The following is an 18,806-nucleotide window of genomic DNA, read 5'->3' as shown; positions in this document are numbered from 1 at the left end:
GTTGAGTTCCCCCCGGAAGAAAACAAAATCGCTCAGATTACGGATTACGAGAGGGCGCTATTTTTAAAAGACGGTGTTAAAAAATACAGCAAAACAACAACAGCACATGCTCACTAGACACTAAATCAAACGAAATTCAGACCAAACAGACTACTGACAAAAAAGGTGTATTGTAAACAACGATTTGTCTTAATGGAAGTTTGTGTTGACTCAGTGCGTTCTGCGGTTGAAGCAGAAAGGGGTGGTAAGTGTGGTCGTCTTTGTATGTAATTGTAAAGTTAATATAAATCCTTCTTGCTTGATAATGATAGATAATGTTTAACATGATTATTGATTTGTCCAATTCATGGTACATTTCTTGTTTGGTATCCTGGGCATTTGTTGCCTTGATGAAAACAGGATTACCAGCTATATTACCAGCCAACTTTCCACATCATTTTCAGGACGGAAATAAGCAAACAACAGCAGAATACACCAGTAACAAGCAATATGCAACAAGTTAGTTGCGATAACGTAACCCTCCTCCCGACGACCGCCAGGCCGTCGGGAAGAGGGTTACAGTATTGCAACTAGCAACAAGTGGAAATTTGTTTGGTAATCCTCCCATCCTTTTTTTATCAATCAAGGAAGAAATTTCATGCTAAGCAAATTTTTGTACTTTATGAAATTGAGCCCTGCTCTCGAGTTTCTGGTTACTCCCTGAGTCCATGGAGGTAGAATTTATAGCTACTACTTGTTTTTATTTATAATAATATTGACCCCAGTTGTATTGCTTGAAACAAAAATTCAGGAGCATCAAGAATTGAACTCTGTGCAAGTCTAGCCGAAGGGGGCATCACCCCAAGTCTTGGTAAGTCCGGTTTTAACTTTTACTTCAAACATGTACTTTTTGTTAGCGTAACTTTTCGTTAACTAATTTATGTTAACATTTCAGATTCTCAATTGGTTCACCTGCCTGCATGCAACCTCAATTCTCCACTATCATCCACTTTATGGTAACCAAGCGCAAAAATGGATTGTATTGACTTAGTTTTAAAGTCTAAAGACAAGATGCGATGATCGTAACCCTCCATCCTTTGACCGTCAGTAGGATCATGGAGTTAGAAATACCTCCATGGTAGGATGGAGGGTTATGATCATTGCACCATGTTAAGAGCACAAATGGATTTTGCAACTCGCCCTCTCCAGGACAGCAGCAATGTTTTTAGGAGAGTATAACAATTCAAGATTGGTATACTTTGCCCGTTGGATAAGACAGTTTTCTTTGTGCGTAATCCTAAATTATCTGGAAATTTCAAAGTTTTGCGAGGGTTGGGGTCAATTTCAGAAACCAGCATAGTCAAAGTTGATTTTCCTTATTTGAAATAGAATAACGTTGTCAACAGCAATTTTGACTACCTGTGAAAAAAAGTAAAGTTATGAATTGGGGCATATCGCGGTTCAAACCTTTCATGTAGGCCTAAGGGTTGAAATCAAAACTCACTGTCATTCCGGACAAATGAGCAATTTAAAGAGAAGACTTCAGCAGTTTTTCTTTCATGTGGTTCTGCTTTCTTATCAGGTTTACTGCGAGTAGTGAAATCCACGATAAAGTTGCCTGTTTTTGTTTTAATTCGTCCAAGAGGAGGAGATTTCCTTTATAGCTCACAAGAGGTTGATGTCATTCGAGAAGACATCAAACTCTGTAAGGAAAATGGTGCAGACGGATTTGTGTTTGGCGCCCTCACAAGGTGAGCGAGGAAGAAGCTTCAACATGTTGCATGAGACATGATGTTAATTATAATACATACAAGTTCTTATAAGTGCATTTTATTTCACAATAACGTCTTAATGCGCTTTACACTACACCCACTAACATTTCTTTAATCTTTCTCAGCTCCCTAGGGGAGTATTCAGCCCTGAGCTGCTGTATGGCGGTAGTGGCTTTTTCATACAAAATGTCAACCTCTACCCTCACAGGTACCCATTTATACCCCTGTGTAAAAAGAAGCAATTAAAGTAACCATCTTGCTCAAGGACACAAGTGTCATGGTCTGGATTCGAACCCGCACTTTGATGACTTAACCACCAGGACTTGAATTCAAGGCTATAATGTTATTATACTATTTTCAGAAAATTTGATAATGCGGGCCCTGTATAAATAGTTGTACAAGTACAAATAAAACAAGTTGTTCTCAGATAAACATATTTTACATCATTACTCACTTTAATGATTGTTTCTTTCTTTTACAGCTCTGGCGATGTAGATCATCAGATTTGTAAAGAGTTTATTGGTGAGATAATCGTCAATTGTTTTCAAAAAATTTGCCATGTTTGTTTGCATATATTTGTTCCCTCTTTATGACTTGTCTGAGCTAAAATAACCCACCGTTTAATCGATAGAAAGAAAAATTGTGATTTTAATTTATGTATTTGTGATTGATGTCTAATGATCTGGCTAATTATCATACAATTTCTTTATTTCTTTACAGAACTTTGTCGACCCCTTCCAGTAACCTTTCATAGAGGTACGTTAATTTAGTAAATGACTTCTTCCCAAGAATCTTTCCATATCTTGAACTTTGAACTTTTCTCACTGTTACAAATTCTTACTGTCATTGTTTCTTTACTGTTTAATTTTGTCTGCCTTTTTATTTTTGTATTTTTTCTCCTGCAATTCAACCCTTGGGCCACCACAGGAGAAATATTGTTTGAAGGGAGTGTACACGTTTGGTAATTGTCAAAGACCAGTGTCCTCACTTGGTGTATCCCATCAGAAGCATAAAATAACAAGCCTGAAAATTTGAGCTAAATTGGTTATCGGAGTTGCGTGAAAATGATGAAAGAAAAAACACCCTTGTTATGGACGAATTTGTGTGCTTTCAGACAGGAATAAAAGAATTCTAGGTAGAAGTCTTTTATTTTTTTAGTGAGAAATTATCTCTCTCTCAAAAACTACGTTACTTCAGAGGAAGTCAATTTACACAATGTTTTATACTATCAACAGCTCTCCAATGCTTGTTACCAAGTCAGATTTTAAGTTAATATTTGTTTTGGGTAATTTCCCACTGGGTATCTTCCCTTTAAGATTAAACTGCTAATGAATGAATGATTACCATGAATATTTTTAATAGATGGAAGTTTTCATCCGGCATAAAGAATATAAATTTTGCAAATTTCCATCTATTAAATTGTTGCGGTACCCGCTGCTAAATTCTAAAGGATTCAAACTGCCTTTAGCTACCAGTGGTCTAATTGGTAAGACACTGCTCTAGAATTGCAAAGGTCATAGGTTCGAATCCCACCAGAGTAATATGCCTAGGTGATTTTTTTTACTGAAATCGGGGAAAGTACTGAGTATACGATGCTAACACACATTGGTGTAAATTGGTAAAACCAAAATTAATATACCATGAATGCTTGTTTGTCATTTCTGATTGTTCTAATGGGTGTCTCATAATATAGCTTTTGATATGTGTCGTAATGCATATACCTCACTAAGGGACATCATTAACTTGGGATTTGAGAGACTGTTGACCAGTGGTCAGGAGACTTCAGCTCTTGAGGGGCTACCACTAATCAAAGAGATCATTCAACGAGCTAAAAACAGGATCACTGTGATGCCAGGTAAGCAGGTCTCAATCCTAAGCTCAGAAAGCTATGGGAGACTTTTTGGACGCTTGGTGGCAGCAGACTTACCAGGTAAAATCCATTGTTCTTGGTCATGTACGCACGCTCAGAACTACGTAAACAAAGGAAATTTACCTGGTAAGTCTGCTGCCACCTAGCATCCCAAAGTCTCCCATTATAGGCAGTGGACACCATTGGTAATTACTCAAAATAGTTGTTAGCATGCAAACTTACTTGGTAACAAGCGATGGAGAAATGTTGTCAGTATAAAACATTTTGAGAAAAAGCTTCCCTCTGAAGTAACATAGTTTTTGAGAAAGAGGTAATTTATTACTCAAATATTTTAGAGGCTTCAGGCCTGAAGTATTTTAGTATTTGTGTAGGTATCTCAAAGCAATAAGGTTTGTGCAAGGGTGTTTTTCATTCTTTATTTTCTTGCAACTTCGATGACCAATTGAGCCCAAATCTTCACAAATTTGTTAGTTTATGCATATGTTGGGATACACCAAGTGAGAAGACTGGTCTTTGACAATTACCAAAGGTGTCCAGTGCCTTCAAAGGGAAGGCATACATTTGATAATCACTCTAAAAATTAATGAATTTTTTTTTATGGTTATTACATTCTAATTTTTAACTTTTTGTTACTTTTTCTGTACTGTTTGGAGGTGGAGGAATAAATGAGCGAAATCTTGACCGTATTCTTACTGAGAGTGGCGCACGTGAATTTCATTGTTCAGCTCGAAGTACAGAAGATTCCTCAATGGTGCACAGAAACAATAGAGTTGCCATGGGAGCGTCACTTAAATCTCCAGAATTCAGCTATAAATTTGCCGATAAGGAGCTGATACAGACATTGAAAGACATTCAAGCTGCTGTCTAAGATAAACTGATTCTTTGATGAGGATTTCATTTGTAGATGAGGAAGAACTGGATCCATTATATTCAGAGATTTCTGTTGCATGCCATGGCCTAGCGGTTAAAGGCAGTGGACACTATTGGTAATTACTCAAAATAATTATCATCATAAAACCTTTCTTGATTACAAGTAATGGGGAGAGGTTGATAGTATAAAACATTGTGAGAAACAGCTCCCTCTGAAGTGACAGAGTTTTGGAGAAAGAAGTAATTTTCCACGAATTTGATTTCGAGACCTCAAGTTTAGAATTTGAGGTCTCGAAATCAAGCATCAGAGAGCACACAACTTCGTGTGACAAGTGAGTTTTTTCTTTCTTTATTATCTCGCAACTTCGACGATCAATTGAGCTCAAACTTTCACAGGTTTGTTATTTTATGCGTATGTTGAGATGCACCAACTGTGAAGACTAATCTTTGACAATAACCAATAGTGTCCACTGTCTTTAAGAGTACTCATCTTTGGCGATCAGAAATAAAGAGTTGGACAACCAGCCAAAAAATAAAGAAAAAAACCCAGCAACGATTGTAATAATGCGTTTTTCTTTCCTTCTTCTGCTTGAGTTGAGTATTGTTTCAGTTTACTTTAGAAAAAAAATTCCTGTATAGGTATCTTTATTTCAACTATTATAATAATAGTTTTTTACTCTACAATAAAACTGAATTTATATCTGTTGTGTGACTTATTCAACGTATCTTTGAATGCCTGAGACGATATCATGTGTCACAATGGTAATATGGGTGCACCCCACTATATTAGGAGAAAACAGAGCGTCCTGCCGTCGATTTCACAAAGAGTTAGGACTCGTCTTATCTCGAGTTAGGACGGGTTACTCGTCCTAACTTAGGATTGCATGCTACAGTGCAGGGTTGGGACTCGTCCTAAGTCACAAGATTAGTTTAAGTTGGGAAGAGTTTTGTGAAATCAACGGCAGCTCATTAATTAAAATAATTCCACATAAAGAAATTTGTTGAGACCCAAAGAAAAGGGATATTGTGTAAAACAAATTCCCAATTATGACTTGGGGGTTATTGACTTCCAACTTGAGGTATTTTGGATGATATAGGCCCTGAAATAAGTAGTCATAATTCGCTAACAGGTGTACTGGACATTTTTAAAAGATTTATGCTCGGACGTTTCGAAAATTACTGGGTGTATTTTTATTTTGAGGGTGAATAACTCGACCGGCACTCGGACTCCCCATATTAAATTGAGCATAGAATTATAGTTGAAGAGTCAATGAATAATTTCCCCTTTGCTGTAAAAGCTGTGAGTCTTCTAAAAGTATTTTCGTGTATTTTTAATTAATAAGTATTATGCACTGTAGGCCCTATGCTACAGGTGTTTATTTAGCGGTGGGTGGGGTGCACCCATCAACACGACCGGTCGCCAATAACGAACAGCGCCCTCTTAGTCTTATTACCTCTTGAACATCCTGATCAAGGCTTTATATCAGAAAGTTATTTGGACACGTGACCCACTAGCGCCCGCCGGAAAATTTTTTTTCTTCTTTTTCGTACGACATGCTGTCTACGGGGTCAACAGTGAAGGGATCGGGGAAAGCGCACATATCTTATGCGTGTCTACGATGGCCAGCGTGTGGTACGACAAACAAAAATTGCCGCTTGCCGCCTCCCTCCCCAATCCCAAATTTAGTCCATGGTCAAACCATCTCAGGGAAAAGCAAGTCCACCATAGTTGGGCAACTTGGGCGAGGACATGACACAGACAAGGTGTCATAAACTTAAGCAGCGATAAACTTTATAATAGGGAGATGGTATCGTTTGGTAATTACTCTTAAAATGAAAGTTTTTATCCCCCGCAAATTTGAATCTGAGAAGCGTTATTGCAGTAAAGTTTCTGGAGATTGTGCACGAAATATTCGCTCTGGTTTTTTTAGGCGATATCTGAAAAACGCGACCAATAAAAATTAAATTTTCACAAGTTAGTTTGATTTGCATACTTGTACATTTAAATAGGATTTAAACAGTTATACTGTTTTAAAAACTGAAGGTAAGCTTTGCCTTAAAATACTGGGTCATTTCATGCTAAAACAATTAATGACTGAAAAGTGAAACTTTGTTTTTTTTCTCCAACAAAGTAGACATTGACTTTTATTGTATAATCTTTCTTGATAATGTTGCATGTAATATAATATTATGCAAAATTATATGCAAAATTACCAAAAATTCTTGATAATTTTGCATATAAAAGATCTTTAAAGTTAAACATGGTCTTCTACTTTGTACAACGTGCACATAACTATCTACGCTTTATGAGTTCAGATTGAAGTAGAAATGTATTCCTATTTCGTACATAGTTTTATCAAACTTCATATAACTTACAGTTCCTGGATTTTGACTATACATTCCTATTCCGTTATTTTCTCATTTTTGTTCACGATATTTTGTAAAAAATATTATAGGGGCCCTATAATTGGTTTATTTCATTAAAAAAATACATTAAAACGGATGTACCGTATGGCAACCGATAGGTTGAATTGCACTGGTAGGTCTACAATACATACAAATTCTTTCAAAGTAGAGGAAAACGTTGCCTTGGATCGGTCGAGTTGGTCTTTGAAAAGCGTTTGCAACCGTTTGTTATAAAATGCATATGATTAGAAAGATATTTAAAAAGTAGAATACAATGATCCACACAACACAAGTATCACTCAAAATTGCGTGGTTTTCGTTTTACCTCGTCGACTAACACTGTCGGCCATTAATTATGGGAGTCAAATTTTTGACTCCCATAAATCATGGCCGACCGTGTTAGTTCGCAAAGTATAAGGAAAACCACGCAATTTCGAGGCATTTTTGTGTTGATCGTTGTATTCTACTTTTAAAACATCTTTCCAACCATATGCATTTTATAACAGACGGTTTCAAACGCTTTTTATAGACCAACTCGTCCAATCCAAGGCAACGTGTTCCTTTAATAATAATATTAGTTAAAGAAGGAAAAAATAGGTGTTCGTGTAACATATGGTGAAACGTCTCAGTGTTTTATAGTACTGCCATATAGTGTATAATGCTTTGTAAATAATTACACGACCATAAGGGGCCTTTAACAACAGGACACAACGTTTTATTGTTGGCGAGACAATGTAGCTATGGTGAGTATGACACTGTGCCATTGAGCTTGACCCGATGTGTGTTATGTACTTTTTGTAGTATAAATGCATTTATTTATAATAAATTATGTAAATTACATTGATATTATTTTTGTTGTAAATATGATTGCGTTTTATAACAGTTAAATACTATTATTGTTATTAAAGGCAATCGACACTATTGGTAATTTACTCAAAATAATATAAAATAATAATATACATAGCATGGTAGCAAGCAATTGAGAGCTGTTGATAGTATAAAACATTGTGAGAAGCGGCTCTGAAGTAACGTAGTTTTCAAGAAAGAAGTAACTTTTCACTAAAATTTTATTTCGAGACCTCAGAAATTTAGAGGTCCCGAAATCAAGCATCTGAAAGCACACAACTTCGTGTGACAAGGGTGTTTTTTTCTTCCATTATTATCTCGCAACTTTGACGACCAATTGAGTTAAATATTTCACAGGTTTGTTATTTTGTGCATATATTGAGATACAGCAAGTGAGAAGACTGGTCTTTGACAATTACCAGTAGCTTCCAGTGTCTTTAAGATCTTGCAGCTTTTTGAAATCATGGGTTGTGCCTGGATCGACGCACTTGAAAATACCACGACATGGTTCTACACTAGTGCCACCATTTTCTTAAAGGGACACACCGGCTTCGTTGGGCTATTTAGGCTACAAAATACACTGAAACATGATTCTAAAGGTCTTCTAGGAATGGAGAAGAATAGTTGCTAAAAGAATCAAATTTGGCCATTTTGACGCATTTAAAAAAAAAACGAAGGTCACGTGGGTTATCCGAACCACTTTTTTTGTGTTCGTAGCAATCATTTGGAGTTACCAGACAGATTTGTTACCATCAGGCAAACACCAGGAAATTATTCATGGCAAATTGTTCATCTTTTTCCCCAAACCACATTACATATTTATTTATTTATTTATTTATTTAAATTTTCGGACATAAATGTTTGTTGGCAGGGGCCGTCCAGGGTAAGACAAAAGTAAAAAGAAAAACCGCCATTAAAGCGATGTGCCCTTCCAGATCCCAATATGAAATGATTCTGCAGATGCTTTTATACAAAAAAGCTGCCAGTGTAGGCTTAGGCTAACCAAAATTTGTGCTCACCGCTAACGTATTTTTTTTTTTTTTTTTGGGGGGGGGGGACTGTTATCTCCATTCCTGGAGGACCTTTGAAGTCATGTGTCCCTTTAAAAGAGTGACTACCAAACGTGTATACCTTCCCTTTAAACGTCATAAATTGAAACAATATTGACGTCCCACTTGAAGGTGTGTAAACACTTGATGTTGACATTTGCAACCAACTCGACCTTGCTATGACCTTGCAGGTTGCACGTTCACCTCGGGCACTTATGAATACAATGTACGCAAGCCGTTAGTATGGACCATCATGAGTAAAGGTCATTCTCAACTATACACATGGGGATGAGTACGTCTGCAACAACCGTTACGAATGCACTTGATTGTAGTCGTTTCCCCCACGAGTTGGGAGTACGTTTAGACGGTTCTACACGGGTCGTTGGCGTTTCTCGGTGTTCTTTTTAGCTCTATGGTTTTAGACACTCTCCGGGAACGGATTCGGTTCACACTTGATGTATGAGATTGTCGCCTGTTTCTTTCGTAGACCAAGATGAATTTTTCTGCCAGCAGTGATTACTGTGGCGACGCCAGGATTAGTCAACATACAGTCATAACGCACAACAAGAAGAAGCTGACATTTTCACTCGAGGATACCGTGCTAGACGTTGGATGTGGTACCGGTGAAGATACCAAATTAACGGCGCTCAAAGTCGGCAAAGTCACAGGTCAGTTACGGGTACTTTTGTATGGCAAATACTACAAACGTCTACAGATTTAACCTCACACAGTTCAAAGATATCGATGGTAGAAAGCTTCCCGTAAAATATTACTTACTGAGGTGCTGTAGTAGTTTTTGAGAATTAGTGAAACAATTTCACGAAAATAACTCGCCTGATGAAGCTGAAACTTTTTCTGGAATATTGTAAACAATACATCTTCATTTACAATAGGGACATGTCATTGTTAAAAACTTGACCTACTAAAAGGTATCAAACTCTTTTATGAGCGTACCGTCTACTAGACCAGGTATAGACTTGGTTCCAAGCCTGTGATCGTGGCTTTAGTCGTCATCCTCAGTCGATACATTATTGGTTTGAACAGCGCCCTCTTGTAAAAAATCTCCGTCATTAGTCTACTGTCTGAGACTGCGAGATTATAGATCGTGTGATTGCAAACTGCGCCAGAATTCTGCGTGGCTGATGCAGATAAGTAACCGCAGTCTCAGACTTGTAATCAAGTCTAGACCAGGTATCATGTTTATACCAGAAGATCATGCTTACACTACTATTGTTTTTTTTTTTATACAGGAATTGATCCGTCCAAAGAAATGTTGGACTTTGCTATGAAAAACAATTCCTCCTCCAACATTACGTATCTGCTGGAAGACGCACAGACTGTCGGTGACAATCCTGATCTGCGCGGGAAATTTGACAAAGCTATTTGTTTTCATGTTCTCCATTGGGTTCCTGACGTCATCAAGGCACTTGGTAGCATTTGTGATTGTCTGAAACCGGGAGGGGAAGCTCTCATCATCATGGACAACCAGTATGACAACTTCGTACCATTTGAGGCGGATCGGTTCTTGGAAGATCATATAAAATGGGGGCAATACACAAAGGTTATGTATATTTTGTGGTATGGTTTTTGAATGTGTTTGCCTAATAATTATTGGCAACCTATTACATAAGTATTTTGTAATACGTACTAAGTCGGGTAGATGGCCTAAGCTTTCGATCCAAACAGGACCTTCTTTAGAGTACGAATATATTTTCAATCAATGCTCCCATCTTTAAGGTTAACTTGGTTTTTGGCATAAGAAACATTTGAAGAAAATTGAGCCTTCGATGATACCAGCCACGAGTATTTCAGGTGAATGATATTTCCCTTGCAGCGTCACAGTTGCTGAAAATAATATTTTAAATAACAAGCAATTTTTCCAAAACTTTCCAAATTTCTTGCTTGTGGCGCTATTTATATTTTTTCTTCTGATTTGATTGATCAATGAGGGCACCTGCCGTATCTAGAGCGTATCGTTTGAAGAAAATAGTATGAAACTCATTTAGTGAAAAAAAAATGCAAGTTCAATGATTTGTACGATTTGTCTTTTAGGGCTGTAAAACTGCGATTCGACTGTGGAATAAATCGATACCAGCCACTGAGGATGTACTCCGGTTGTGTGGTTATGCAAATGCCCATTGTGAGGTCCAGGAACACGTCATAGACCTATCTGAGAAGCAAATGAAATGTAAGTGGTAACTTTTTGATTTCGAAACCTTCATTCTACTTTCAGAGTAGAAGTGTCTAGCGGTCAGTCAAGAGCACCAAATTCAAACTATGGTGTTTCTGATCAGCAGAGTGTGGGTTCGAATCCCCAGCCGTGACACTTGTGTCCTTAAGCAAGACACGTTAACTATTGCTACGTCCTTCGGATGGGACGTAAAGCGGTTGGTCCCATGTGTTGTGTAACGCATGTAAAAGAACCAAGTGCACTTATCGAAATAAAGAGAAGGGGTTCGCCCCTGTGTTCCTGGCTGTGGCTGCTGAATGCGCCGTAGCACATTGTAAACTCATATAAGGTGCTATATAAATGGGTCTCCGAATTCATAACTTCAATAACCTATCTTTCGGTATAAATGTATATTCTACTAAACCGCATTGAGTACTTTGTTTGTAGATACGTGCGCTATATCAGACTTCGATATTAGTTTTTAGAGTTGCTTTACCTTTTTGCTGCTGCAAGCCTATTTCAATTGATATTTGACACACGTAGTTGTATTGTGTTTCTTTCGACAGTGTTTTTCAAGACGATAATGAAGCAAATTTCCAAAATTCCCGAGAATGAACGAGAGGAATGTTTAGAAGATTTGTGGGTCTGGGTCCAGACTCGCTTCCAACCATCACTCGGGGGCCAGACTGGAAGTATCGCAGTCCCAAAGTGGTTCATGGTTATGTATGCAAAGAAATGAACCCAAGGATGGAATAACACTGAGTAGCCTACCGTGTTGGTCATCAACGAAAGGGGTGTGAGATCTAACAACCGATTCCAATACAGGCCCTTTTCGAATCCAAGTCTTCGGGTTTAGATTCGGCTTCAGGCTCCGTTTTCTCGTCTGAACTAGCCCCCAGCTGAGCGCGCGCCGCGTACGCAAAGCACTCGCGATTGTCCAAACAACCGCGGGCCGCGGGGCCAAGCTAGCCTGAGCCGAATCTGGAGCCGAGGCCCGGGCTTCTAAAAGGGCCCATTCAAGTTGTTGTAGCTGAACAGTTTAACTAGATTGATGCTCTGACGGTATGTAATTTAAGCAATCCGTTTGTCAGTTTTCAGTGCATTTGATTCTTATAGGCGTAGTGCCGTTGTGGCAGGAGATTCTGTCTTCAGATATTCTGTCCCCTCATAAGGCGAACGACACTTCCTCTGGTATTGCGCCCTCTTCCGGCAGACAGATCATCCCTTTAAAGGATGCCTTGTGGATCGGTCGAGTTGGTCTTTGAAAAGCGTTTGAAGCCGTTTGTTATGAAATGCAAATATTAGATAGATAATTTAAAAGTAGAGTATAATGATCCACACAAATATGCTTCATACGTCGCGAAGAAACACGGTCGGCCATTTTGTGGAGTCAAAATTTTAACTCCATAAAATGGCCGACCGTGTTAGTTCGCGACGTAAAAGGAGGCCGTGCAATTTCGAGTGATACTTGTGTGGATCATTATAATCTATTTTTAAAAGATCTTTCTAACCATAATGCATTTCATAACAAACGGTTTCAAACGCTTTTCAAAGACCAACTCGTCCGATCCAAGGCAACGTGTTCCTTTAAGTCTTTTTTAAAAATTGTGGTCACTTGTGGAACTGCACTGCTTGATTTTGGTGAAATAGTCAGATTTACCCAAACCTAGGCCTAGTGTCGACCGCCACCGTACCTCATAATGGTTTATGGACACCGATTCGTACACTTTTATTTATGTAGTCATGACATGGTCGTGTTTCGTTCAATTAAAGTAGGGCCTATATGCAGACCAAGAAGGAGGTGTTTTAGTTTTATTCAGTTTCTGTCTGTGTCAGTTAAAGGAACACATTGCCGTGGATCGGACGAGTTGGTCTTCAAAACGCGTTTGAAACCGTTTTTTATGAAATGCGTATGGTTGGAAAGATGTTTTAAAAGTAGAATATAATGATCCACATAAGTACCACTACAAAATGCACGGTTTTCATTTTACTTCGCGAACTAACCCGGTCGGCCATTTAACCCAGTCGGCCATTTGACTCCCATAAATGGCCGACCGTGTTAGTCGACAAGAGGTAAAAGAAAACCACGCAATGTCGAGGCATGGTTGTGTGGATCATTGTATTCTACTAAAAACCTTCTAACCATAACGATTTTATCGAAAACGGTTAGAGAACGCTTTTCAAGGACCAACTCGACCGATCCAGGGCAACGTGTTCCTTTAAAACTACGGCCGCATTCATGAAAACAACAGTCACCGTGAAGTCGAGTTGTTCTGTGGACGCAATTACACCGGTACTGCATAGCCTTTATCTGTGCCCAGTTGAACGGCTCTGCTTACTATACCGCCACATTTCTGCGTAGAATAAACTAAAAGTAGAATATAATGATCCACACAAAAATGTAATGGGAGCTGTTGATATTACAAAATATTGTGAGAAACGGCTCCCTCTGAAGTAACGATAGTTTTCGAGAAAGAAGTAATTTTCTACGATTTGAATTTGAGATCTCAATTTAGAATTTGAGGTCTTGAAATCAAGCACATGAAAGCACACAACAGGTGTGTTATTTTATGCATATGTTGAGATACACCAAGTGAGAAGACTGTTCCTTGACAGTTACCAATAGTGTCCAGTGTCTTAAAAAAAAGGGTGAGGCCTAAAGAAAATGCAAACTTTTGTCCGGATGGATGACAAGGTTTAATGAACTGAAGATTTCATGTGAAGATTTCATGTGGCGCCTGAAAGAAGATCAATCACCCAATGATTTCTTAGCCTGAACATCTGACGTCACAATTCGAGGCTCGTGAATAACGCCAGAGAGTGACCTCTAGCCTTAATAGGTCAATGCCTGTCCATAGTCACCTTTCACCTACATTCATTTCACATGGAGACATGCAGTCAAATCCAACATAAAGTACATAACAACATTACATGCAAGTAGGCCAGCCTGCATTATATTAGTCAAAACAAAATTATTTAGTCATTGACTAATTTATTTCAAAGGCAGTGGACACTATTGGTAATTACTCAAAATAATTATTAGCATAAAACCTTTCTTGGTGACGAGTTATGGGGAGAGGTTGATGGTATAAAACATTGTGAGAAACGGCTCCCTCTGAAGTGCCATAGTTTTCGAGAAAGCAGTAATTTTCCACGAATTTGATTTCGAGACCTCAGAGTTAGAACTTGAGGGATCGAAATCAACCATCTAAACGCACACAACTTCGTGTGACAAGGGTGTTTTTTCTTTCATTGTTATCTCGCAAGTTCGATGACCGATTGAGCTCAAATTTTTACAGGTTTGTTATTTTATGCAAATTATGTTGAGATACACCAACTGTGAAGGCTAGTCTTTGACAATTACCAAAGTGCACACTGCATGCAGACGACCGAAAGTAACCTTTCTAAGTTATAATCTGTGTTTTTATCCGGTGCACAATTCCAAAAGACATTTGACCTTGGCATACAGAAGGGCGCTATATAACAAATGAAATGGTTCAACAACAGCACATCAAGTATCAGTTCAATTACAGTTCACCACAGCTTCATGTTGAATTTACTCCAACATATTAGGGCGGTTATGGCTGCGCTTGCCGCGAGCAAGAACGTGAATGTAAACGTCATAAAGAATAGGGTTGTTTCTGGGTGACGTCGCCACTTTGGGCTTATTTCATGCGCACGTATGACGTGTGCGTGCGTACGTACCTGACGTGAAAAATGGTAACATCACGTATGCTAAAAAAGTGAGATTTTAACGACACCATGATGTTCACGTTCACGTTCACGTTCACGCGGAACGTGGAGCTAGACCTCCCTATTATTGATTGCTTGTACATAGGTTGACTCATTATGCTTCTGTGATGAGATGGGGATGGACCGACACAAGTCTAATCTAGCTGCCGGGCATTGGACAGCGATTACAAACATGGCCTTCGATGGTTTTCTAATGGCCTTCATTGAACCATGCGACGAGGTTGCTGTTTATCATAACATAGAGTATGATCATAATGACTGATGCTGACCCGGAGTCTCCGTGATGGCATTTTAATAGCAGTAGGTCTATCAATCAGAAAGGCGAGTTGGAATTACGTTCAAACGATTCTTAAGGTTGTTTGTGTTTCTCTGTGTTTTTGATTGAGACACTCTGCGGGAAAAGGACTCGGTTTTAACTTCATGTGCGACTTTTTGTGTTTTTGCGGACCAATATGAATTTTAGTGCCAGCAGTGATTACTGTGGCGACGCCAGGGTCATTCAACGAACAATCATAACGCACAACAAGAAGAAGCTGACATTTTCACCCGAGGATACCGTGCTAGACGTGGGATGTGGTACCGGTGAAGATACCAAATTAACGGCGCTCAAAGTCGGCAAAGTAACAGGTCAGTTGCGAAAGGGTCAATGACTCTGAAATTAATGACAATAAAAACTTGAGGTAAGAAGTACAACAGCTCTGGATAGTAAAATGCATTCTAAGAAACATTTCACTTCGAAGTACCACGGTAACGAAAAAAGATATCACTTTGTATCACCGCAAATGTAGACCTGTGGACAAGTCGTTAGTGGTCTGCCGCGTTGAGATCGGCGAGTTGTGGCGGTGCTCTCGCGAGATCGCTGCTCTCGCGCGAGTTGCTGGTTGCCGACTTCTACTCCCCATTTGGGACCGTAGTCGTGGGAGCAGTAGACTCGCGGGGCCAGCAGTCTCGCGAGAATCGCGGGAATCGCGGGGAGATGAGGAATAGAGTCGGAACGCTATCACCGTGACTGACAGTTAACAACTTGTGCACAAGTTTACCAAAAACTGGATAAAGGAGCTCTACCGCAGTATTTTCATGATGCGGTTTGTTCCAAAGGGGATTATTCTTCATGCGTGGACATATTTCGCTCTGGAGTTGCGGCGACATCTAAAAAACGAGACGACCTTTTGAAAATAAAAATTTCACAGGTTAATTATTTTGTATAAAATAGGCCTACAACTACATTTACATGAGATTAAAAGCACATCGTTTTGACCAGGTGCCATATATGATGATACTTATACAATACTCTTGTTTCATACAGGAATTGATCCATCCAAAGAAATGTTGGACTTTGCTATGAAAAACAATTCATCCTCCAACATCACATATCTGCTGGAAGACGCACAGACTGTCGGTGACAATCCTGATCTGCGCGGGAAATTTGACAAAGTTGCTTGTTTCCATGTTCTCCATTGGGTTCCTGACGTCATCAAGGCACTTGGGAGTATTTGTGATTGTCTGAAACCGGGAGGGGAAGCTCTAATCATCATGACCAACAACGATGAAAACTTTTTACCCTTTAAGGCGGATCGGTTCTTGGAAGCCCATATAAAATGGGGTCAATATACAAAGGTAGTGTACAGATTTTGGTTTTGTTTTTAAATGTGTTTTACTAACACTATTCTCTTTTCATCAGTATTATATTTCGGAAGACTAAAGTAAGAAATATTATACAATAAATTCCCGGTTTGCCCCGATCTTTACGGGCAACTTGGTTTGGGCTTTCGGAACATTAATTGGAGAACATAATTGTGCCTTTGAAGATGGAATTTGGCACACAGTCAATCAAAATATATCATGAAACATATACTTTTCCTCACAGCATCGCACATGTAAGTTTTGAATAGAATGAGCAATTTTCAAACCTTTCAGAATGTCTGCTATTGCTTGTTATTCTTACCTATAGTTTTGTTTTCAAAGATCGAGGGCCAATCTGTGACATGTGCCAAGATCATTGCTTGTGGTGATGACATATACATGTTTTCTGAATGATTAATTGATTAATTGATTGATCGATTGATTGATTACTGATTGATTGATTGATTGATCAATGAAGGCACAATAACATCATTACCTGTCTATCTTAGTGTATCATTTTTTTTAAAGTGTATGAAACTCATTTTTTCTTGAGTGATTAACCCAACTTTATTCCTGTTCTTCATTTCCCTCAATGTAAGATTACCTCAACGATTACCAAGTTTATACGATTTGTCTTTTAGGGCTGTAAAACTGCGATTCGACTGTGGAGTAAGTCGATACCAGCCACTGAGGATGTACTCCGATCGTGTGGTTATGCAAATGCCCATTGTGAAGTCCAGGAACACGTCATAGACCTATCTGAGAAGCAAATGAAATGTAAGTCGTAGCTTCTTGATTTTAAAACCTTCATTTACATTCATAGTTGCTTTACCTTTTTTGGTGCAAGCCTATTTCAATGTAGACTTGGTTCCAAGTCTGTGATGATCGTGGCTTTTAGTCGTCATAGACCTTTTCGCAAATACCGGGGCGCGCGCGTAAAGCTTGGAATTAGGTGCATTGTGGTCTAGCTGGTATCCAAATTTGATCCATATATATCCCACAATGCACCTCATTCAACAGTCTGCGCTTGCGCATTGGTATTTGTGATAAGGTCTATAGCCGATACATTATTGGCTGAAACAGCGCCCTCTTGTGGATAAACCTCCGTCATTAGCCTACTATCACAGATGGAAAACTGCGGGGGAATTCTGCTTGGAGGATGCAGACAATTAATAACCGAAGTCTAAGACTTGAAATCAAGTCTAATTTCAACGTTATCTGACACATTTTTGTATTGTGTTTCTTTCGACAGTGTTTTTCAAGACGATAATGAAGCAACTTTCGGAGATTCCCGAGAATGAACGAGAGGAATGTCTGGAAGATTTGTGGGTCTGGGTGCAGACTCTCTACCAACCATCACTCGGTGGCCAGACTGGAAGTATCGCAGTCCCCAAATGGTTCATGGTTATGCATGCAAAGAAATGAACATAATGTGGGGGGGGGCCTCTATATAGAGGAATTGAAAAACACTGAGTCATGGTCGACGAAAGGGATGGGAGAGATCTATCAGCATATTCCAAGGCCCTTTTCGACTGAATACACGGCTTCGGCTTTGGATTCAGCTTCGGCTTTGGATTCAGCTTCGGCTTTGGATACGGCTTCAGGCTCCGTTGTCTCGTCTGAAGCCCGCAATTGTCGAAACAACCACGGGGCCAAGCTAGCCTGAGCCGGAGTTCTGGAGTCTAAGCAGTGGTTCCGAAAAGGGCTTATTCAAGTTTTTGCAGTACCTTTTAACTTGATTGATGCGTCTGACGGATGTAATTGGAGCAAGCCGTTTGTCTATGTTCAGTGCTGTTGGTTCTTACAGGCGTAGTGCCGTTGTGGCCAGAGATTCTGTGTCCCCCCCACCCCATTACTGTGTACTGAGTATACAAACATGTTGATAGTGCCTTCTTTGCCAGATTATTAGTCTGAACATCTGACGGCACAATTCGAGGCTCGTATCCTTGCGGATAAAGACAGGGGCCCAGTCTAGCAGATTATCCCTTACGGTCTTTAAATAAAAAAATGGTCACCATGGAATTGCACTGTTTGGTTTGGGTGGATACAATCAGATTTACCCAAACCTGTGTTATTAAAGTGTGTCCGCCACTACCCTGAAATGGTTTATGGATACCGTCATCAACAACGGTTCGTACACCTTTATTTCTGTAATCGTGTGTTTAGTTTAAATAAAATACCGCAGACCCAGAAGGAGGTGTCGCGTTTAGTTTTTATTCCTGTCTGTCTGGTACCTCAATGTAAAAACTAAGTTGTGGATTGTTATGAAAACAACAAACAGCTGAGGTCTAGAATTCATTTAAAATATTTGAGGGAGAAATTACTTCTTTCTCAAAAACTACGTTATTTTAGAGGGAGCAATATCTCACAACGTTTTATACTATCAATAGCTCGCCATTGCTTGCTATACCAAGTAAGTCGTTACGCTAAAAAATTATTTTGAGTAATTACCAACATTGTCCAGTGCC

General features: G+C 39.1%; 2 protein-coding genes across 3 annotated transcripts; both read left to right on the top strand.

Moving 5' to 3' along the window:
* The first annotated feature begins 85 nt into the window (after window positions 1-85).
* Window positions 86-12,279, top strand: LOC139940969 (copper homeostasis protein cutC homolog). Of its 2 annotated transcripts, XM_071937377.1 has the most exons (7): window positions 86-244; window positions 791-850; window positions 1,562-1,730; window positions 2,233-2,273; window positions 2,472-2,507; window positions 3,445-3,606; window positions 4,275-7,031. In XM_071937377.1, exons 1-7 carry the CDS (start codon window positions 193-195, stop codon window positions 4,487-4,489), a joined length of 735 nt encoding a protein of 244 aa, XP_071793478.1. In that variant the 5' UTR covers window positions 86-192; the 3' UTR covers window positions 4,490-7,031. The 2 variants fall into 2 exon arrangements, with proteins under 2 accessions (XP_071793478.1, XP_071793477.1); XM_071937376.1 differs by lacking the exons at window positions 791-850; window positions 1,562-1,730; window positions 2,233-2,273; ... (1 more) ...; window positions 3,445-3,606; window positions 4,275-7,031 and adding exons at window positions 9,280-9,460; window positions 10,043-10,353; window positions 10,845-10,980; window positions 11,529-12,279 and having other exon boundaries at window positions 122-244.
* Window positions 12,280-14,691: 2,412 nt separating this feature from the next.
* Window positions 14,692-18,515, top strand: LOC139940770 (juvenile hormone acid O-methyltransferase-like). Its single transcript, XM_071937149.1, has 4 exons — window positions 14,692-15,342; window positions 16,022-16,332; window positions 16,980-17,115; window positions 17,591-18,515. The coding sequence occupies exons 1-4, from the start codon at window positions 15,168-15,170 to the stop codon at window positions 17,761-17,763; spliced, it is 795 nt and encodes a 264-aa protein (XP_071793250.1). The 5' UTR covers window positions 14,692-15,167; the 3' UTR covers window positions 17,764-18,515.
* The last annotated feature ends 291 nt before the right edge of the window (window positions 18,516-18,806 follow it).

Source organism: Asterias amurensis, chromosome 8, assembly GCF_032118995.1.
Source record: "Asterias amurensis chromosome 8, ASM3211899v1".
Taxonomy (NCBI): domain Eukaryota; kingdom Metazoa; phylum Echinodermata; class Asteroidea; order Forcipulatida; family Asteriidae; genus Asterias; species Asterias amurensis.
The sequence above is the reverse complement of the archived record's forward strand: the minus strand, read 5'-3'. Positions and strand labels throughout refer to the sequence as shown.